The 21,154-nt window shown below is 41.3% G+C and overlaps 1 protein-coding gene across 1 annotated transcript; it reads left to right on the forward strand.

Moving 5' to 3' along the window:
* Positions 1 to 1,482: 1,482 nt before the first annotated feature.
* Positions 1,483 to 17,485, forward strand: ATPSCKMT (ATP synthase c subunit lysine N-methyltransferase). The gene is made up of 5 exons (XM_089518768.1): positions 1,483 to 1,555; positions 11,046 to 11,341; positions 14,880 to 15,017; positions 16,453 to 16,503; positions 16,900 to 17,485. Exons 2-5 carry the CDS (start codon positions 11,057 to 11,059, stop codon positions 17,071 to 17,073), a joined length of 648 nt encoding a protein of 215 aa, XP_089374894.1. The 5' UTR covers positions 1,483 to 1,555; positions 11,046 to 11,056; the 3' UTR covers positions 17,074 to 17,485.
* Positions 17,486 to 21,154: the final 3,669 nt, after the last annotated feature.

The following is a 21,154-nucleotide window of genomic DNA, read 5'->3' on the forward strand; positions in this document are numbered from 1 at the left end:
AAAACTTGGCAGCATGTAACAAAGGATGTAAAGGCTGAAATAAAGAGGAAGAAATGCTAGAATTCTATATGACTCTCCCTAAACTGCAAGGAGTGAGTGTGTTGCAGTGGTTTGAGTGTTGGACTATGACTCATGGGAACAGGGTTTGAATTCCTCTTATCTATGGAAAACCTCTGCATGTCTTTGGACATGTCACACTCTCTCTGCCTCAGAGGAAGGCAAAGGCAAATCCTCTGAACAAATCTTGCCAAGAAACCCCCATGATAGGCTTTAAGTTGGAATCATGTGAAAGCACTAAAGTCGGAAACACGTGAAAGCACTAAAACAGCAAACTGCAGATCTCAGGATTCAATAGGATGCTGCCATTGCAGCAACAGTGGAATCACAGTGTGGAAAGAAAAGAACCCTCAGGCAAGCCTACTTTTGCTGCTTTTGATGGGCGAACTGCTGCCTCAGATGGCTATTGCCGCGCTACAGAATTAATGCAATTTGACACTGCTTTAACGATCATAGCTCCATACTATGGAATAACTGGGATTTGTAGTTGTTGCACCAGAGTTCTCCAAATGTCTCTCAAAACTACAAATCCCAGAATTCCATAGCATTGAACCATGGCAGTTAAAGCGGTGTCAAGCTGCATTAATTCCGCAGTGCAGATGGAGGCAAAGCTGAAGTAAAATCTCTTGCAATGCAATTATGTAAGTATCCCATGCAATAATGTAAGTCTGTTCAGAAGGAAGCTTCACTGAGTTCAACAGGACATCGTGAAAAATTCAGTGCCTTCAACCTAAAAAAAGGAGCTTTTGGTTCACAAAGGACTGAGGCGACTTGGATCTGAAGGAAGGCATCTCTTTTGCCTTCAGTGGCCTGCTTGCAATGATGCCCTTCCAGAAACACATGAACTGAGAACAGAAACATGATAAAAATGTAGGCCTGTGTGACTAACATCATATGTTCTTTCCTTTTTCTCTCCTATATGATTTTAACACCTTTGCCTGACGAAGCTAGTGGAGCTGCGAAAGCTGACATCGTGTATTTTGTGCATTTTGGGTGCAAAAACACACTGCAGAAATAATCCAGTCTGAGACAGCTTTAACTGCCCCGGCTCATTGCTAGGGAATCCTGGGAACTGTAGTTCGTTGTGGCCCGAGAGCTCTCTGTCAGAGAAGGTTAAATGTCTGCCTCACAAAACTACAGTTCCCAGGATCCCCTAACAATGAGCCAGGGCAGCTAAAGCAGTGCCCACCTGGATTATTCCTGCAGTGTGTTTTGGACCATTGTTGGCATGTAAAGGGGGCACTGTTTTGTGGATTTTGGACGTTGATGTGCTTTTAATACATGGCCAAGGCAGCTACTCCTGTATGAGTTCAATAGGGTTCCCTCTCAGGTAAATAGCCAGCCTAAAAGAACTAGGGATTTCCATCTAACAACAAGCGGAAGTGGGAGTTGACTCTACTTTTTTCCTACCTCTATGGACCAGCTATTCTCTTATCGTTCACCCCCCCCCCCCCCAAGAGTGGAAGATACCATTGAGGAAACACCGTTCCTTCAGAAGGTGAGTCGCTTTTCCAGAGACAGCCCAGGATTTTAATTGCTCTTGTTTTTCCTTACTGTTTTAGGTGGGAAGCAGAAGGAGAAAATAAATAGTAGAAGGAGGAGGTTGATTTAAAGAGTTGCCCCCCCCGCCTTAGATGGAGTAATGGTATAGCCAGACCCTGCAGGAGCTCCCACCCTAATACACAGCAGTGGTCTTCTGTAGAGTAATTACACCTGTCCATATTTTTTACCTCTATGTTTTTACCTGACAGGACGCCTCTCTAGGAACCTCTCCAGCACAACTCTGTAGTCAATGTCCCGTAGCCAAATTACCATAGAGTTGCGCTGGAGGAGCTACAAATGCTTTCAGTGTGACTTTTAGTTAAAGTTGACCATAGAGTTGCGCTGGAGGAGCTACAAATGCTTTCAGTGTGACTTTTAGTTAAAGTTGACCATAGAGTTGCGCTGGAGGAGCTACAAATGCTTTCAGTGTGACTTTTAGTTAAAGTTGACCATAGAGTTGCGCTGGAGGAGCTACAAATGCTTTCAGTGTGACTTTTAGTTAAAGTTGACCATAGAGTTGCGCTGGAGGAGCTACAAATGCTTTCAGTGTGACTTTTAGTTAAAGTTGACCATAGAGTTGCGCTGGAGGAGCTACAAATGCGTTCAGTGTGACTTTTAGTTAAAGTTGACCATAGAGTTGCGTTGGAGGAGCTACAAATGCTTTCAGTGTGACTTTTAGTTAAAGTTGACCATAGAGTTACGTTGGAGGAGCTACAAATGCTTTCAGTGTGACTTTTAGTTAAAGTTGACCATAGAGTTGCGTTGGAGGAGCTACAAATGCTTTCAGTGTGACTTTTAGTTAAAGTTGACCATAGAGTTGCGCTGGAGGAGCTACAAATGCTTTCAGTGTGACTTTTAGTTAAAGTTGACCATAGAGTTGCGTTGGAGGAGCTACAAATACCAGGCAGAGCGTCCTCTCTAGGAATCTCTTTCAGTGCGACTTTTAGTTAAAGTTGGCCATAGAGTTGCGCTGGAGGAGCTACAAATGCCTAGCATTTCAGTGCGACTTTTAGTTAAAGTTGGCCATAGAGTTGCGCTGGAGGAGCTACAAATGCCTAGCATTTCAGTGCGACTTTTAGTTAAAGTTGGCCATAGAGTTGCGCTGGAGGAGCTACAAATGCCTAGCATTTCAGTGTGACTTTTAGTTAAAGTTGACCATAGAGTTGCGCTGGAGGAGCTACAAATGCCTAGCATTTCAGTGTGACTTTTAGTTAAAGTTGACCATAGAGTTGCGTTGGAGGAGCTACAAATGCCTAGCAGAGCGTCCTCTCTAGGAATCTCTTTCAGTGCGACTTTTAGTTAAAGTTGGCCATAGAGTTGCGCTGAAGGAGCTACAAATGCCTAGCATATCAGTGCAACTTTTGGTTAAAGTTGGCCATAGAGTTGCGCTGGAGGAGCTACAAATGCCTAGCATTTCAGTGTGACTTTTAGTTAAAGTTGACCATAGAGTAGCGCTGGAGGAGCTACAAATGCCTAGCAGAGCGTCCTCTCTAGGAATCTCTTTCAGTGCGACTTTTAGTTAAAGTTGGCCATAGAGTTGCGCTGAAGGAGCTACAAATGCCTAGCATATCAGTGCGACTTTTAGTTAAAGTTGGCCATAGAGTTGCGCTGGAGGAGCTACAAATGCCTAGCATATCAGTGCGACTTTTAGTTAAAGTTAGCCATAGAGTTGCGCTGGAGGAGCTACAAATGCCTAGCATTTCAGTGCGACTTTTAGTTAAAGTTGGCCATAGAGTTGCGCTGGAGGAGCTACAAATGCCTAGCATTTCAGTGCAACCTAAAGTTGGCCATAGAGTTGCGCTGGAGGAGCTACAAATGCCTAGCATATCAGTGCAACTTTTAGTTAAAGTTAGCCATAGAGTTGCGCTGGAGGAGCTACAAATGCCTAGCATTTCAGTGTGACTTTTAGTTAAAGTTGACCATAGAGTAGCGCTGGAGGAGCTACAAATGCCTAGCAGAGCGTCCTCTCTAGGAATCTCTTTCAGTGCGACTTTTAGTTAAAGTTGGCCATAGAGTTGCGCTGAAGGAGCTACAAATGCCTAGCATATCAGTGCGACTTTTAGTTAAAGTTGGCCATAGAGTTGCGCTGGAGGAGCTACAAATGCCTAGCATATCAGTGCGACTTTTAGTTAAAGTTAGCCATAGAGTTGCGCTGGAGGAGCTACAAATGCCTAGCATTTCAGTGCGACTTTTAGTTAAAGTTGGCCATAGAGTTGCGCTGGAGGAGCTACAAATGCCTAGCATTTCAGTGCAACCTAAAGTTGGCCATAGAGTTGCGCTGAAGGAGCTACAAATGCCTAGCATATCAGTGCAACTTTTGGTTAAAGTTGGCCATAGAGTTGCGCTGGAGGAGCTACAAATGCCTAGCATTTCAGTGTGACTTTTAGTTAACGTTGACCATAGAGTAGCGCTGGAGGAGCTACAAATGCCTAGCAGAGCGTCCTCTCTAGGAATCTCTTTCAGTGCGACTTTTAGTTAAAGTTGGCCATAGAGTTGCGCTGAAGGAGCTACAAATGCCTAGCATATCAGTGCGACTTTTAGTTAAAGTTGGCCATAGAGTTGCGCTGGAGGAGCTACAAATGCCTAGCATATCAGTGCGACTTTTAGTTAAAGTTAGCCATAGAGTTGCGCTGGAGGAGCTACAAATGCCTAGCATTTCAGTGCGACTTTTAGTTAAAGTTGGCCATAGAGTTGCGCTGGAGGAGCTACAAATGCCTAGCATTTCAGTGCAACCTAAAGTTGGCCATAGAGTTGCGCTGGAGGAGCTACAAATGCCTTGCATTTCAGTGCAACTTAAAGTTGGCCATAGAGTTGCGCTGAAGGAGCTACAAATGCCTAGCATTTCAGTGCGACTTAAAGTTGGCCATAGAGTTGCGCTGGAGGAGCTACAAATGCCTAGCATTTCAGTGCGACTTAGTTAAAGTTGGCCATAGAGTTGCGCTGGACGAGCTACAAATGCCTAGCATTTCAGTGCGACTTAGTTAAAGTTGGCCATAGAGTTGCGCTGGACGAGCTACAAATGCCTAGCATTTCAGTGCAACCTAAAGTTGGCCATAGAGTTGCGCTGGAGGAGCTACAAATGCCTAGCATTTCAGTGCAACTTAAAGTTGGCCATAGAGTTGCGCTGGAGGAGCTACAAATGCCTAGCATTTCAGTGTGACTTTTAGTTAAAGTTGATCATAGAGTTGCGTTGGAGGAGCTACAAATGCTTAGCAGAGCGTCCTCTCTAGGAATCTCTTTCAGTGCGACTTTTAGTTAAAGTTGGCCATAGAGTTGCGCTGGAGGAGCTACAAATGCCTAGCATTTCAGTGCAACTTAAAGTTGGCCATAGAGTTGCGCTGGAGGAGCTACAAATGCTTAGCATTTCAGTGCAACTTAAAGTTGGCCATAGAGTTGCGCTGGAGGAGCTACAAATGCCTAGCATTTCAGTGCGACTTAGTTAAAGTTGGCCATAGAGTTGCGCTGGAGGAGCTACAAATGCCTAATGCTGCAAATGCTGCAGTAAGTGAAACAACTGAATGTAACTGCATGACTCAGAGTGAGAACAAGTGCTAGGATCATGGGAATCATCACAGAAGTCAAAGAAAGAACAGGAAGAACAAACACACAAGAAATCACACAAGCAGGCTGCAGTAACTGGAACATCTGAATGTAACTGTATGACTCGGAGTCAGAACCAGTGGCAGCAACAACAGCAGCGCAGCAGCAGAGGAGGCTCCCTCTCCCTCCCCCCCCCCCCACTCTCCCAGGCAGCGGACATCTTGGGTGTCTCACTCCCTCTGGAACAAGCTCAGAGGAAGCAGTGGAGACATTAGTCCTTCCTTCTGAAGATTTTTTTGTTGTACAAAAGAGAGAGAGAACAGACTGAGAAGGAGATTCAAATACTGTTTATTAATTCAGTGCTGGTCACCAAGACTTTATTCTTCAGTTAAGGCTCCTCCGTTTAGCATGGCGGCATCTTAGCATTCAAGCTGTGAGGGTTTGATAAACCCCTCTCTCTCTCGCTGCTCTTCCTTTGGCTGGGTTGCCCCCCTTCTCCACCTTACTTTCTCTCCCCACCTTCCCCTTTCTGAGTTTTGGCACTATACCAATGCACCTGGAAGTCAAGGCCAAGCTGACCCAGACAAGGAGGGAGACAAATCAGTTTTCAGTGCCAAACGATAAGACTTATTTCGTCCTCATTAAATGTTAAGAACACACTTTTTTTAATTTGGGTTACTGAAAGTTCAGAAGGAGGGTGCCCCTTAGGAAACGAAACTTAAGCACTGTCTTTTGTATAAAAGGCTGCTCTCTGCTTTGTCCGGCGGCACAGTTTGGTAGAAATGATTCCCCTGTGTTCATTTGCATGTAATTAAAAAGCCATCTTGGATCATGGACTTTGTTTGTTTCTCCTGATTGGTACCTTTACAAAGCCATGGAAGTTTCTTCCGCCATCTTGACAACATCCTTTTCAACAACCAACTGGCTGATACTGGCGTAGGCATTTTGCAAGAAAAGGTGGCTGCGGTTTCTTTGTTTTGTGAGGAGATATTCAGGGCTTCGATGCCAGTGGCTAATATTACAGCTAGCAATTCTTGAAGTCGTTACAGCTTGTCCTCTAGTCTGATTAACACGGCCTCCAGCACAGGTGCAGTGGCAGGTTTGCACCTGGATAACGGTTGCGGCATGACGGTGTTCCCGTCTGCTGCCCCAAAAGCTCCCATGACAGCAGTAGTTGACACAACAAGATAATGGGCTTGGTTCAATAATTCATCTTTGCTCCTTGACTTCAAGTATTGTACTCGATTATCAGCTGTGTACCGCCTCGCCTCCCACCTTCAAGCAATTGAGCCTCTTGTGAGTCTGAGTTGAAACCAACTAAAAGTCAAAAACATTAATAAATTAAAAAAAACCACATTAATATAAACTCACACTTCTTAGTCATACTCAAAATGGAGGTGATTTTGACATTCTTCCTGGACAGAAGGCTGAAGTGTAGCTCCTCCTCTCCAATCAACGTGACATACTATTAACAACCCACCTCCCCCCAAAAAACCCCAGGCTTGGAATAGGTTGAAAATGACTTGAAGGTACCCAACTAGGGTCGCCATAAGTCAAAATACATCCAATAGCATGGTGTAGGAGTTTGAGCACTGAACTATGACTGGAGATCAGGGTTTGATTCTTGCTCAGCCATGGATACCTACTGGGTGGCCCTAAGTCACACTCTCTAAGCTGCAGAACCCCTGTGATAGGTTTACCTTCGGGTTGCCATAAGTTGGAAACTACTTGAAGGCACACAACAATAACATACATCTACCAACAAGGTATAATGGTTTAAGCATTGAACTACAATTCTGGAGATATAGCGTTTGATTCGTGCTCAGCCATGGATGCCCACTAGGTGACATTGGGTGAGTCACACACTCTCAGCCCCAGAAACCCAAGTCATAGGTTTGCCTTAGGGTTGCCATAAGTGGGAAACTACTTGAAGGCGCATAACAATGTACTTCTAAACCAGGCAGGAGAAAGGACTTGTGTCCCTCCAGATTTTGATGGAGAGGATCACTATCTCTTATTGGCTATGCTGGACAGAGCTGATGGGAGCTGCAATCCCAAAGCAGCTGGAGAAATGTAGGCTTCTACTTGGGGATAGGTAGAAAACAAACATCTTCAGCAGTTCTGTACAAAAGGGTTTCAGACAATTTTGAAACTTCACACTCCCAGAAAATCCTACAATAAACAAGCAAACAAACAAAGTTTTCACAGGATCCCATATTCCTTTGAGGTGTAGTGGTTTGAGGGTTGGACGACTCTGGAGAGCAGGGTTCGAATCCTGACTCAGCCATGGAATCCCACTGGGTGACCTTGGGCAAGTCACACTCTCTAGGCCTCAGAGAATGGCAAAGGCAAACCCCCTCTAAAGAAACTTACCAAGAAAACCCCAAGAGAGGATGGCCATAAGTTGAAAAGGACTGAAGGCACACAACAACAATGGTCCAAAACACATTGCAGGAATAATCCAGTTTTGAGACCACTTTAACTGCCTTGGCTCAAGAAATGAATTGGACTCGTTAGTCACAGCTAACTTAATCCTACCTTAAAACACACTGAAAATAATATAGGATTTGCGCCATTTTCTAAAACACGGTTTCCAGAATGTGAAGAAGAATGTGATAAAGTGAGAGACACTACACTATAGAAGTATAGTGTCTAGATCAAGGGAAATAATAGTGCCACCCTATTCTGCAATGGTCAAGCCTCACCTGGAATACTGCATCCAGTTCTGTGCACCACAATTCAAAAAGGATGTTGTACTGTACAAGCCAGTCAGTCACCAGCCAGAGGCCATAAGGTGCTGGCTGGGGGACTTTGAAGATCCAGTGTGGCAGTTGGTTGAGTTGGTTGGTGGTGAACAGACCAACAAGCCAGTCAGTCACCAGCCAGAGGCCATAAGGTGCTGGCTTGGGGACTTTGAAGATCCAGTGTGGCAGTTGGTTGAGTCGGTTGTTTTAGAATTCCGAGTGGAAGGAACCTGTGGAGTCTAGTGAATGACTGTTGGTAGAGAGGTTCCAGAGAGATAGTCGGGGATGGTTAGAGGTAGAGTCTTATAGGAAAAGGCTCCCTACCGTTATCTATCTATCTATCTATCTATCTATCTATCTATCTATCTATCTATCCATCCAGGACTTTAGGCAAGAGAGCAGCTGGAGTGTAATATCCTGAAGAATATCTTTAGTTGGGGATTGTGAAACCCAAGTTTAAGTGGAGCAAACTGATAGTGGGACTGGGGGAGTCCTAGGTAAAGAAAGAGGGGCCCTTATCACACGGAGGGTTTTGCAGCTCTGATCCAAAGCCACTGCGGGTCCAACCATGCAAATTCATGTTAAAATGTGATGTATTATCTCACGTGATTGCTTTCTATGGGGGGTCGTTCCAAGGTGGATCCACAGTCAGTCCAAAGTGACTCCTGGTGCAGGTGAATTCAGTAACAAGCCAATTAAAAAAAATTGTCTCCAGACTCACTTCGATTTCAATCCAAATTGGTCTGATGTGGAATGCAACTTTGCTTCCATCCTGGTACACGCTCCCCAAACCTCCAAGGTCCCACATTTCCCATGATGCTGCACTACAATTTTGCCCCATTTGCTTCTGGTGCTCCTTCAAGAACGGAGGGCACATTTGGATGTAGTTGACAGGGATGAAGGGAATGAAACAGGAGGCTGAGGGGAGAGATGGGAGCAACGGAGGTGGCCAACAGAGGCTGGGGGAAGCAACAAACTCCAACTCTCAGAATTCCATAGCCCCGAGCCAAGGACCCCACAACAAACTCCAGCTCCCAGAATTCCATAGCACTGAGCCAGTTAAAGTGGAGTCAAACCGGATTCTTTCCCAAGTGCAGATGCAACCTAAGAGAAGGCAACTGTTACAAAAGGAAGGAGAATGGATTGGATTCAGGGAGGTGGTATTTTAGGGAGCATGGAGAATAAGGGAAACTGGATCATTTCTGCATTCCTCCAAAAGGGGTCTCCTTAAGATCCAAAGGATTTACTTCCAAGTAAACCTACAGCTTCTACACTGATTATTTTGCAGTGAAAGAATTATTATTATTATTATTATTGAAATATTATTATTTAAAATTTCTTTCACTGTAAAATAATAATAATAATAATAATGCCAGTGATACATTCGGATGAAGCAGAGGGCATTTAGAGATAGGTGACATATTCGGATGAAGCAGAGGCATGTAGAGATAGGTGACATTACCTATCATTCACGTGAAACTGGAACCAGGAAGTAGCCCCCTTCTTCACCCCAGAAGTGCAAAGGTTCACGATGCGTTCAGAGCCCCACTGAACATGCGCAAGGGTCCCAATTTGAATCGTTGAATCCACATAGTATGTCCCGGTGTGATATGTTAATGTGCACTCGCTCCGCTTTGACTCAGGAATCATCACAATTTCGTTCTTCACATGTGATAATTCATCATGTGAATTGCCTTGGATTCGAATTGACTCTGCTTCCCCTTCACTTCGGATTGGCTCTGGATTGGAGTTCCAGTCTCGCATGTGATAAGAGCCACAGTGTTCTTTGTGGAGAAGATTCTAAAGTAACTAGTAACTATAATAGGTTGAAGCTAAGTAAGAAAATAACAAGTGCATAAACTATCTGAACCAGTATCGTATTTACAAACTGTTGTTTTAAATAAAGTTTTATTGTTTGATTCAAGAAGGACACGTCTGGAACTTAAATCATTACCGCGCTGCTAACACTACCAAACCAAGGTTAAAAATACAAGCAGTCTTCCCAAAACACTGGTGGCAGTGGTGAGATAAGAAATCCCATGGGCCCACCATCATAGAAAAGGATTGTGGTTGCACATCACAGATGTTGAGAAGGTGGAGTGTGTCCAGAGGAGGGTGACCAAAATGGTGAAGGGTCTGGCAACTACTGTAAATGCTATTCTTTGCTATATGACGTAATAGGATTTGCAGTGAAACAAGCAAAGTAATCATGTCTATGCTGAGCTTACTCCATGTAAATTCAACTAAAAGAAATAGAATTTCTGAATAAATAGGACTTCTGAATGGGTACAGGATAACTCTAAAAGTACCTTTATTCTTAATGGTTATGTTAACATGTTCAGAAGGAGCATATTCATCATTCCAATCATTCCTTTCTTCCTTTTTGATTTCCATTCCTTGTTCTCCTTGCTTCTGTAAGTGGGATTCCATTTTATGTGTGAACAATTAGGTTCTCACACAATCTGATGTAGCAACATCAATTAATGTTACTGTAAGAAGCATTACTAAAGAGAGATTATCCTTTTTTATTCAGATCCTGTGAGACTTGAAAAGTATGTAATAATGTTGGATTACCTGTGTAAATGTTGTACCATTTAAATGAGAACAGAGATGATGTACAACTCAGTTCTTCTCATAATTCATTTCGTTAATGTGATTTGAGGCAGACCCTTCAAGAAAAAGAATCCTAAAATGAAATTCCTGTTACAAATTAGAAAGTTGAGGCATGATCCAGCCAAAGTCAGGCAATTTTAAGCCCCACTAATTTTAACAGGAGCAATTTAAGCACCTACCTAACATAACATATAATTAACAAATGCATTTGCTAGCACAAGATATGGTGTCAGCCCATGGCTTAAATGGCTTGAAAAGAGGATTAGACAAATTCCTAGGTGACAGGTTTATCAATTACCCTTCATAACTAACCTGTCCAGAAGCAGTAAATCTCAGAAGAATGGTTGCTAAGAAGCAAACATTTGCAGACCACTTTTACATTCATGCCTTGTTTGTTGTCTTTACAGAGGTATTTGGCTGGTCACAATTAGAAACAATATGCTGGACTTTTGATCTCATCCAGCAAAACAACTTTTATTGTTATGTCACATGTTGAAATGTGGGACATACTCTGGATTGCATGCATAATAAATATTTTTGCTGTTCTAGGTCTTTTTGGTATGTCAGAAATACTCCCGGAAGACAGCACAGCTCAAGAGAGTTTGCCTTTGAAAATCACTGATGAAGGGTCTAAACAAAGAAATTGGGGCATCCTGATCACTGGTGTTATTGGTGGGACATTAGTGACCCTTTACGCTATCACCACCCCATTTATTACTCCAGCGCTGAGAAAACATTGTCTGCCATTTGTACCTGCCACTTCGAAGCAGATTGAAAATGTCTTAAGCATGTTAAAGGGCAGGAATGGGTCCCTGGTTGACATTGGAAGTGGAGATGGGCGCATTGTAAGTTTAAAGATTAAAATGTTCAATTGTTTTAATAGAAAGGACAGTGAAGCCAAGCAAGTGCGTGTTGATTCATTTAGTACTAGTGTTATAAGGGTTAGTACATTTTATTCAAGACAGGAACCCAGCAAATAAACACTTAGGGAAGTATATATTGTTAAGGAAAATGCAACATGGGATATACAGTGACTGAAATAAAACATGTATGTGAGAGTCAGGATGACTCAGCAAAAGCAATTAGAAGCCACACAGGTGTAAAAGGTAATGTAATTAACAAGTCCTAAATGCCAAGGACAGAAATGTAAAGTGGATAATTGAACACACCTGAGAATTGTTAAAGTGGACAAGGTGAGATGATGAAATCATTAATTGTAGGATGAAACAAGAGAACCAATGAAAATGGATGTATACGCCCACTGGGTGGAAACTGACAAGAGTGGGTGGTGTTTTCCAAGGGCTATAATATTGCCAAGAATCCCAATGTATTTTGTGGGTAGTAGTGGATAGTTGAGGAGTTGTGTGGAGCTGTATATAGTAGAATAAAGTAGATCTTTTATATAAGACTACTGAGTTGTCTGGTGTCTTGAGTGAAGATACAAGAGCCAGCTGGATCCTGAAGAAGTGAGAAGACTGTGGAAGCAAGAGTGAGAAGGCTTGGAGAGTTTGTCAGGGTCTTCAGCCTATTCTCTGTAACTCTGCTGCTTTAGAGCAAAGCTTTAACCACTGGCCAAAACTGGTCAGCGCCGGTGTGTGACAAGGTGGTGAGTTCGAGCCAGAGGTGAAGAGCTACAACTCCCATCATCCCTGACATATATCCTCATCCACAAAAAAAGAGACAGAAAAGACTCCAGTAATAACAGGACCATAGCAGTAATTTCCCATGCAAGCAAAATTATGCTCAAAATTCTGCAGCACAGATTCCAGCCATATATAGAGAGAGAAATCTCAGAAGTGCAAGTGGTATTCAGAAAAGGAAGAGGCCCTAGGGAACCCATTGCAAACATACAATGGGAAACGAATTCTAAAAGAAAACTAGCATGCATTTTATAGACTGTAGCAAAGCCTTTGACTACATAGATCATGAAAAGCTATGAAACACTCTTAAAGACATAGGAGTTCCACCACATTTCATAGTCCTGATGAGAAATCTGTACTTAGAATAAGAAGCTACTGTTAGAACAGAATATGGAGAAACAGAATGGTTCCCAATTGGCAAGGCTGCATTCTCTCACCCTGTCTATTCACAAAAGAAGGAAGAGTGAAGATAGGAGGAAGAAATATCACCAATCTAAGATATGCAGAGGACATCATACTACTAGCAGAAAACGTCACAGATGTGAAACAACTACAAATGGCTGTCCTCTTCTGCGGACTTGCTATTCGCGGACTGGAGCATCTGCGGGTGGCCCCAGCCCACTTTCCCCAATATTGGATCATGCACACAGGAGGGCTGCCATTGAAAACAACGGGACTTGAGGTCCTGTGGACTTTGCTGTCCGGTATGGATGTGAGAGCTCGACAGTGAGGGAAGCAAAAAAGAGGAAAATCAGTCCATTTGAGATGTGGCACTTGAAAAGAGTGCTGAGGTTACTGTGGACATCCAAAAAGACAAGCAAAAGGGTCCTACAACAGATCAAGCCTGAAATCTCCCTGGAAGCCAAGATGATAAAGTTGAGGTTGCCGTACTTTGGCCACATCATGAGAAGGCATGACTCTTGGAAAAGTTGATAATGCTGGGAAAAGTGATGGGATGTATAAAGAAAGGAAGGCTGCATCCTAGATGGATGGACTCTATTAAGGAGGTCATAGGTATGAATTTACAGGGCCTAAGCAGAGCAGTGGAGGATAGGGAGATGTTGGGATTGACTCAAAGGTAGTTAACAAAAACAAAAAAGAAAATTCTGAACCACATAATTTCTCTAGTGTCTCATGAAACTACAGACCCCAGCATTCCATAGAATGGTGCCATGGAATCATAGTTTTGTAACTGTGGTGTGGAAGAGACCTAAGTATTATCCACTCTTGAGGTAGAAGTATTTCCCCATCTCATTACCCAGGATGTTTTAAATGGAAGTACTGGTAATTGATTACAGTGCATGCAAACAATATATTCTGATTCTAAGCAATGTGGTATTTCCAGGCAGCAACACAGAGATTTTCCTCCAATTATTATTAAATCTGCTGTTGAACTGGATGAGGAAGCAGCTGTGACTTTCCTTAGCCATTCAAGTTGCCAGTCACCCACAGTTATTTGTCCTTATTCTTTCACTTCATGTTACTATAGCAATTAGGATTCTGTGTGTAAGCTGTGGTCCTTGGCCAAAAACATAAGAGGACTACGGAAGAGATGTTTTTGTTGTCCCGTCTCTTGGGTCAGTTGTACAACAGGAGTCTGGACAAGGGGAATAAGGAAGGAGCAGGGAAAAGTGAATGCAGTTGGATCTTGTACAGTTGCAGGCAGGTAAACAAGCAGGACAGTCCTCTGCATTATTAGGTCTGTGTAATCCTTTCTTCAGATTGGTCCAAATTATTTATTTATACAGTCTTGTTTACAGACTGTAATAAAGTCTGGATATTAGAGTGCAATGGTTCCACTTCTGACATCCTTCGGAATCCTGAGATTTGCAGTTATTAATAAATACAGGTGGGTGTGAGAACTGGCAGCATAGGCAGGACTTGCTCCATTCTGCCTCTGCCCTTCTCTGTAGTTTCTATATTAGTTACACCAGTGTGCCTCTTCCTCTGTGACCAACAAGAAATACAGCAGGGTAGTAGAGCAGGGAGGGAGTGATCCATCTGTTTTCTGACAGCTTGCTTGGCCTGAGTGGGTGGTAGCCTATGTGTTTTTCCATCCTGGCTTTCCTCCCCTGTAGCCAGCATGAAAGTATAGGGCATTAGACTCCTAGCAAAGTAGGGTTTGTGTTTTGGTTGTAGCTAAGCAGGATCAGCCCTGGTTAGTTCTTGGATGGGAGACAGCCAATGAATATCAGGTGATGTAGGCTATATTTCAAAGGGAACTGGCAAAACCACCTCTTGAGTATTCCTTGTCTAAGGAAACGCCATGAAAAATTCATGGGCTTGCCACAGGCCAACAGGTGCATTGATGGCACACACACACATTTTTGTGGGCTTCTTTAAAAGGCACCACTAATACTGCAAAGTGCAGAGAGCCTGCAATTTGCAATACTATGGTATGCTAAATTGCATGAGAACAAAGTGCATATTATCAACAAAGAAGCAGACTTCATCAAAGTGAATTGCTAAAGCTATTTCTTGGCTAACTATAAAAACCTGTGATTTTGCAATTAAAATAACAATTGCTTGAACAATGAGAAAGAATTCATTTTATAGCTGCAATCCTATGCCTGTACATTGGGCCATTTACCCCAGTAAACTCAGTATACATGCTTGTGAACCTTTTGCATGCTTATTTAAAATTATTTGCTATATTTTTATTAAGAACTCTGTTCTGTTAAGGAATGTCCCAGATAATTTTTCCCCCTGCTATTGAACAAAATATTGATTTGTCATTGTGCAGGTAATAGCAGCTGCAAAAGTGGGATTTAAAGCTGTGGGATATGAATTAAATCCTTGGTTAGTATGGTATTCCAGGTACCGTGCTTGGAGAGACGGAGTTCATCAGGATGCCAGATTTTACATTTCAGACTTATGGAAGGTAAATATATATATGAACATTTATAAATGGTGAATGATGCAAATAAAAAAACCTAGTAAAATAGAAATATGGTCAAATAGAAACCAATGCAGTATTGAGTGTGGTCTTTAACAGTTTAAAATGCTTCCAGCTTATATTAAAGCACCAGTGGAAACTCAATTGAATTACCAGACTATTTTTTTAAAGTGTAAGAATCAGGTTTTTTTTTAATTAAAATGAATTCAAACCAGAGCCAAAATGGCCATTTTCTTTTTTCCCTTTCTGTCTTGTGTTTATATCTATTTTAAGTTCAAAGGAAACATGACACCATTCACAAAATTTGTGATGGCCACAAACAGTGATCAGAGGTGTTGTAATCCTCTGTTCCTCCTACACTGTGATCCTGATTCAAATAGGGGCTGCACAATTGTACAGGAGGAAAAGCTCCCATTGGTGCTGGTGGCAGGGTTAGTGTTTTTTCTCAGTTCAAGTGACTAGTACAGATTTTATCTAGATTGAGACCACAGATGAGGAGTCAGGGCAGCTTCAGGACCAGAATTCTGGCCAGTGCAGACACACCCTTGATCTGAATCTGATTTAAACCCATGCTTTTAAAAACAGCTTCTTGCTGCCGGAGGTGTAATTGGTGTCACATTTACTTTGGCCTTGATTTGGACAGTACATCTCTAGTCAGGGTTTCTCATTTGATTTTACCTATGTACAACCCCAAGTTTTCTCTATGCTAATCTTGTTGTTTCATATAAGAGTAATCTTTTCTTTCTTTTTATGATATTACAATCAATATTTCATTATTTTTCACATTTACTCTTGCAACTTTCTTTTGCATAGACTTCTTTTTCAAAGCATCCCTTTGTCTTCCAACAATAATGCTTGCTAAATCTGCTGTTCTTATAATTATAATCAGTGTTCCTCTTTTCGGAATAGAATTGTTCCTTCTTCTCATATTGGATAATAATTATGTTGTTGTTCTTATTGTTGTAATAACAAGAAATGATTAGATATTTTAAACGTTGAATTTAAAAGATCTTGCTTTCTTTCTCCATTATGAATAATAGATGGTCAGTTAATATTATTTTATTAGTGAATTATCTGGCATTTGTCTCTTAAGAGAGCAAGACCTAGAATGGTATAATATGCTATTATTTTTAAACTGTGATGCCTACCCATGGAAAAAGACAGCTTGGAGCCAGAATCAGAGAGTAGGGATGTCATCAGTAGTACATTACAATAATCAGATATGAAGTGTACAAGAAAGAGAAAAAAGTTTTGTGTACTGTAATTTCTTTTCAGAACTGCTGATCCTTATGGGACATACATCTCTGTACTAAGTATAGTTTTCACGCTTGTGCACACACATGAGTTGTGTATAGTAGGAAAAGACAAACAGTATATTCATATCAGGTGAATGCTTATGATTGCCTTTTTTTTAAAACAGGTCAGTTTTGCCCAGTACACCAATGTTGTTATATTTGGCGTACCACAAATGGTAAGTTATTATTATCTAACAACAAAATGAGCTAGAATGTTGATTTATAGAAATCATTCACACTTAAAACATGTACTAATTCTTGTCATTTTACTAAGTTCTCTTTTCCCTCTGCCATTCCTTTGTAGTTTTCCAAAGCCATTTGTTCCATCTCAGTCTCCTACTATCCTCACTTGATTATATATTCCCATCCATTTTTTGGTGTATATCTTCTATAATACATAGTCTTCAGCCTCCTACTCAAAGCATTTTGTGATCCCCACATCCCCTCTTCCAAACATTTCATACAACCATTTAATCTTCATAATTTTTATTCTAGTCATGAAAGAACTATATGGGAGAATGCCATGTTCACTACACTATCTGAAGTTTGTTTTTTTTAATGTGTCTTCACAGATGCTGCCACTGGAGAAAAAACTTGGGGAAGAACTCCAGCTAGATGCCAGGGTCATTGCCTGTCGTTTTCCTTTTCCCCACTGGAGCCCAACTCAAAGTTTTGGAGAGGGCATAGACACTGTTTGGGCATATGATTCAGAATCTTTCAAAATGAAAAAAGAAAATGATAGTTAACACCAAATGCATTCTTTCTCATCAGTTAAAATTCCAGAAGTCTTGTTCCAATGGCTTTTAATGCTAAATGTGGGCATTTTGTAAATCACATTGTTTTTCTTATGTTCTTGGGCAAACATTTCAGAAGTAGCAGCAAAGGATGTTGTTTTGTTTTGTCCCCAAATATTTCTTATATCTAGTTCTCTTTAACAATCACGCCAAAGATCAGGCATGAAAAAATAGAGAGAGAAGTGTTCCCACCCAGCTGGCTTCCCCCCACATGATCCAATAATGTACACTCAGACCTCCTTATCCATGAATTCTTTATATACAGATTCAACCATCCATGGCTTGAAAATATTTTTAAAATATATGAATTTGAATATTGGGGTTTTTTTCCCTTTTCTTTTTTTTATTGTTGTATGGTTGTTCAATAAAGATTAATTTTAAAAAAATATATGAATTTGAAAAAGCAAACCTTGATTTTGCCATTTTATATGAAAGGTAAAGGTATTCCCTCTTGACAAGGTTGTCAAGTGATGTCCCGTTTTACTATGTACTTAATGGGATTTGAACATCCACAGGTTTTGGTATCCACAGGAAACCAAACCCCAGCAGATACCAAGGGATCACTATACCGTGTTATCTGCCTCCTGATCTTTGGACTGTGTGGAATATACATTGAAACAGTAAATTACAGAATTGTGATTGACCAATTCCAAAATGAATTAGCAAAATGTGTTTACAATGGAGTTTATCACATGGGGAAAAATGGAAGTTTAAAATGGTAAAAACCCATTATTAACTAACAATTGTGCAAATGTTTTTCACATGCAAAGCACTGTTATTCCATGCAGAATCTGAGATCAATCTGCACTTGCGTGCAAATGGTTTTCACATTACAGGACCAAATGTACCTCCATCCCGATAATGCTAAAAGCTTGTGCATACCAAAAAAGTGATCAAATGCCCAAATGATTTTCATGCGTACACTGCAACAAATCTCTCTGTGTGTCCCTGCCTTACCTCAGCAGCTGTTCCTTTAAGGAAAGAGTGAGGGGGAACTCAGCCTTTTCTCTATCTGGCTTGCTCTGTCCCTTCCTTTGCCTCAGTAGCTGTTTCTTTAAGAGCTCTGGTTAGGAGGGAAGGCTGAAGTGATCCCCAAACTGTCTCCTTTAACTAGAGATTTTGGACTTCACCTGCCAGAATCCTCAGCCATGTTGGTCAATACCCTGGGATTCTGGGGCTGAAGTCCAAAATCCCTTAAAGGGGACAATTTGGGGATCACTGCAGCTGAAGTAGGAGACACACACACAGAGAGGAGTGTGCCAAACAAGCATTCTGAGGCAAACATTCATTCGCTTTCTCTCTCTTTCTCTCTGCCCTTTCATCAGCCGTTTGTTTTAAGAACTCTGGCTACGAAGAAAGGTGGGTATTTATTTTACTTATTCAGCAGCACTGGAAGTAAACTCACCCCAAAGAACCATGGGAAATCTGGCAACAAACACAAAAACAGGGAGAATCCTGTGAATAAACCACAAGTAACTTTCATACTACAGCAATTGCACACAAAAAAAGCAAATTCGTGAATGAAATGGAAATGAATCTCTGATATTTTCCTGAAAATGCTTATTTCCTGGTTCATGTCACTTTCTTGTCAGATTCATGCAATTGTGCCTAACCGCAGGTTCTGACCTGTTTAAACTTCCAATTTTTCCTGTGTAATAAATTCTTAAGAGCTGGCAGCAATTAAGGGGAAACGATATTGTCTTGGCTGGAGACCATTCAAAACCTGTAGCTGTCATGGTATGAAACTGCATCAAGAAACCAGATGTATTTCCTTTTTCAAAATTATCTTCCACTAGTAAATGGAGAGCCAGTATGGCATAGTTTGAGTGTTGAACTACCACTCTGAAGACCAGGGTTCAATTCCCTGCTTGTTCATGAAACCCAATGGGTGACTTTGGGCAAATCATACTCTTCTCAACCTCAGTCTAAGGCGAAGGCAATGGCAAACCTCCATTTTTTTTTCATGTTAGATATTAAACGTAAGGCTTCATATTGTTTTTATGTGATGTACCCTTCATAAGTATGCCAGTAAATATATAATCTCAGAGCGAAAGAGTGAGAGATCGTAAACTAAAATGGAAAGGATGCTTTTCACAAACCCCTGCCACCATGAAAGGTTCCTCCTTTCCCTACTATTTTTCACATTCCTTTGTAAAAGGGTGCAAAGGTGTTTATAAATGAGAATGTGGTAGAGATAATTGTGTCTCCCTCTCAAAGATAATTGTCTCTCTCTCAAAGATCAGTCACGTAATCATATAATGGTGTGTTGCCATTCATATTCTATTCTGACATGTCGTGCATAATTGCATGCAACAGGAACGGAGAGAAGACTAACTCTTGCTATATCTCATGGACAGGCAATGAAAATGCCAGCACAAGAAAATAGGCAACCATTACTCAGGTGCCGCAGCAAGAAGAACAATTTTCTTTTCTTCCTACCTCAATGAAGACATAATTTGGTCTTGGTGATAATCAGCAGGCATCAAACCCAAATGGTTATGTAGCACCATAATAACATAATGTTAATTACATACTCCTTGGACCTGCTGTATCACACTATACAGTTGTAGCACTGTGATCCCACTTTAACTACCATGGCAACATCCTATGGAATCCAGGGGTTTGTAGTTTGGTCAAGGGCACTAGAGGAGCCCTGTGGCTGATGATTCTAAGTACCCTTCCCTAAACTGCAAATCCTAGGATTTCATAGGAGGTTGCCATGGCAGTTAAAATGGAATCATAACACTATAATTGTGTGCTGTGAAAGGTACCCTTTACTAGAGGGAATAATTATAGAGAAGAGGGAAACCCTGAAACGCTCTTGATACAATACTATTTGTGGCCTGTGGATCAGTATTCATGAGAGATGGAGAAGGGTATGCCAACTTTTCCTCCTCTTGGATGCCTACATTTTGACTCAATACTTTGATATAATAGAATACAAAATGGTTGCATATATAATGTTGGGTGGTGGTTTTCCCTTTGTGGACTGCACCTAGACTATTTGTCTGCATATATACATATGCATCCCCTCTCTATCATTTTCCCCCCATATCCTTCTTAGGAAGAAAAAAACCCACTGGATTTACTGATGCTAGGAAGGAAGGTCCTAGCTTATACCTAACAGTTTATTAGCAGGTGCTGTAGTGCTCCACAAAGCTTTCTGAACTAATTGCTTTTTTAATGAATAGTTTCATGGCATTACAGGGGTTCAGCTTGGCAGTGCATTTAATAGCTGTACTAATATTAATACTGACAATTACTAGTTTTGTTTGCCGGACGATATTTGTATTTGTGAGGGTTTTTTTTTAATGATAGTGAAGGATAACAGAGCAAATCAGATTGGTTTAAAAGGTTTGAGAAAGAGAGCCACTCTGCACCACTGCATTTGAGAAAAGAAAACACTAGCAACTTAAAGGTGTATTTTTCTCTTTCAGTTGCTGCACCTGCTCTCGTCCCCCTAGGGATTTCATACAGGCAGTGAGTCTCAGAGGCGCACTGTATTGTTTTGTGTTCCTTGAGTGCTAGGAAGTTTCAAAGCAGCTTTACAGTCCCAATTTCATTGTGATGAGAAAATCCTGGAAATGTATGGGTAGACTGAGTAGAAAGCAAACAAACATATGAGCTAGCAGTCTTGATGTAGCCACAAAATAACAGCAGCTCCTCCTGCTCCACCACAGTTCCTTCAATCAATGGGTTTTGCATTTATATTCTTTTTTCTCCCTGCTTTCTCTTTGCCCACGTTCACTGATCTTAGACCTCACCATGGTGTCGGGCATGACTTTCTTACCAAATATAAAAAATATGAAAATGTCATAGTAGCAAACTCCTTAACCTGTGATGCTAATTCTATACTGTATTCTGTTTTCATATGCATGTATATGTTTTTAGTTTCCTGTTAAAAATTTGAAAGTGCTGAGATGTTTGTTATGGTTTTGACAGTATTTAGTACTTAGTCATATCTTGCAGAGACCTGAAATGGTCACCAGGCTGGATTTTGCAGGCCTGGCACAGTGCTATGACCACTTTGGGT

This window comes from Sceloporus occidentalis, unplaced genomic scaffold (assembly GCF_023333645.1).
Source record: "Sceloporus occidentalis isolate IW3139 unplaced genomic scaffold, rSceOcc1.0.p SCAF_3, whole genome shotgun sequence".
NCBI lineage: Eukaryota > Metazoa > Chordata > Lepidosauria > Squamata > Phrynosomatidae > Sceloporus > Sceloporus occidentalis.

Coding starts and splice junctions, on each gene's coding strand:
- ATPSCKMT (XM_089518768.1), top strand. CDS start 11,057: ATGTCAGAAATACTCCCGGAAGACAGCACAGCTCAAGAGAGTTTGCCT. Junction 11,342..14,879: donor GAAGTGGAGATGGGCGCATT/GTAAGTTTAAAG, acceptor GTCATTGTGCAG/GTAATAGCAGCTGCAAAAGT. Junction 15,018..16,452: donor ACATTTCAGACTTATGGAAG/GTAAATATATAT, acceptor TTTTTAAAACAG/GTCAGTTTTGCCCAGTACAC.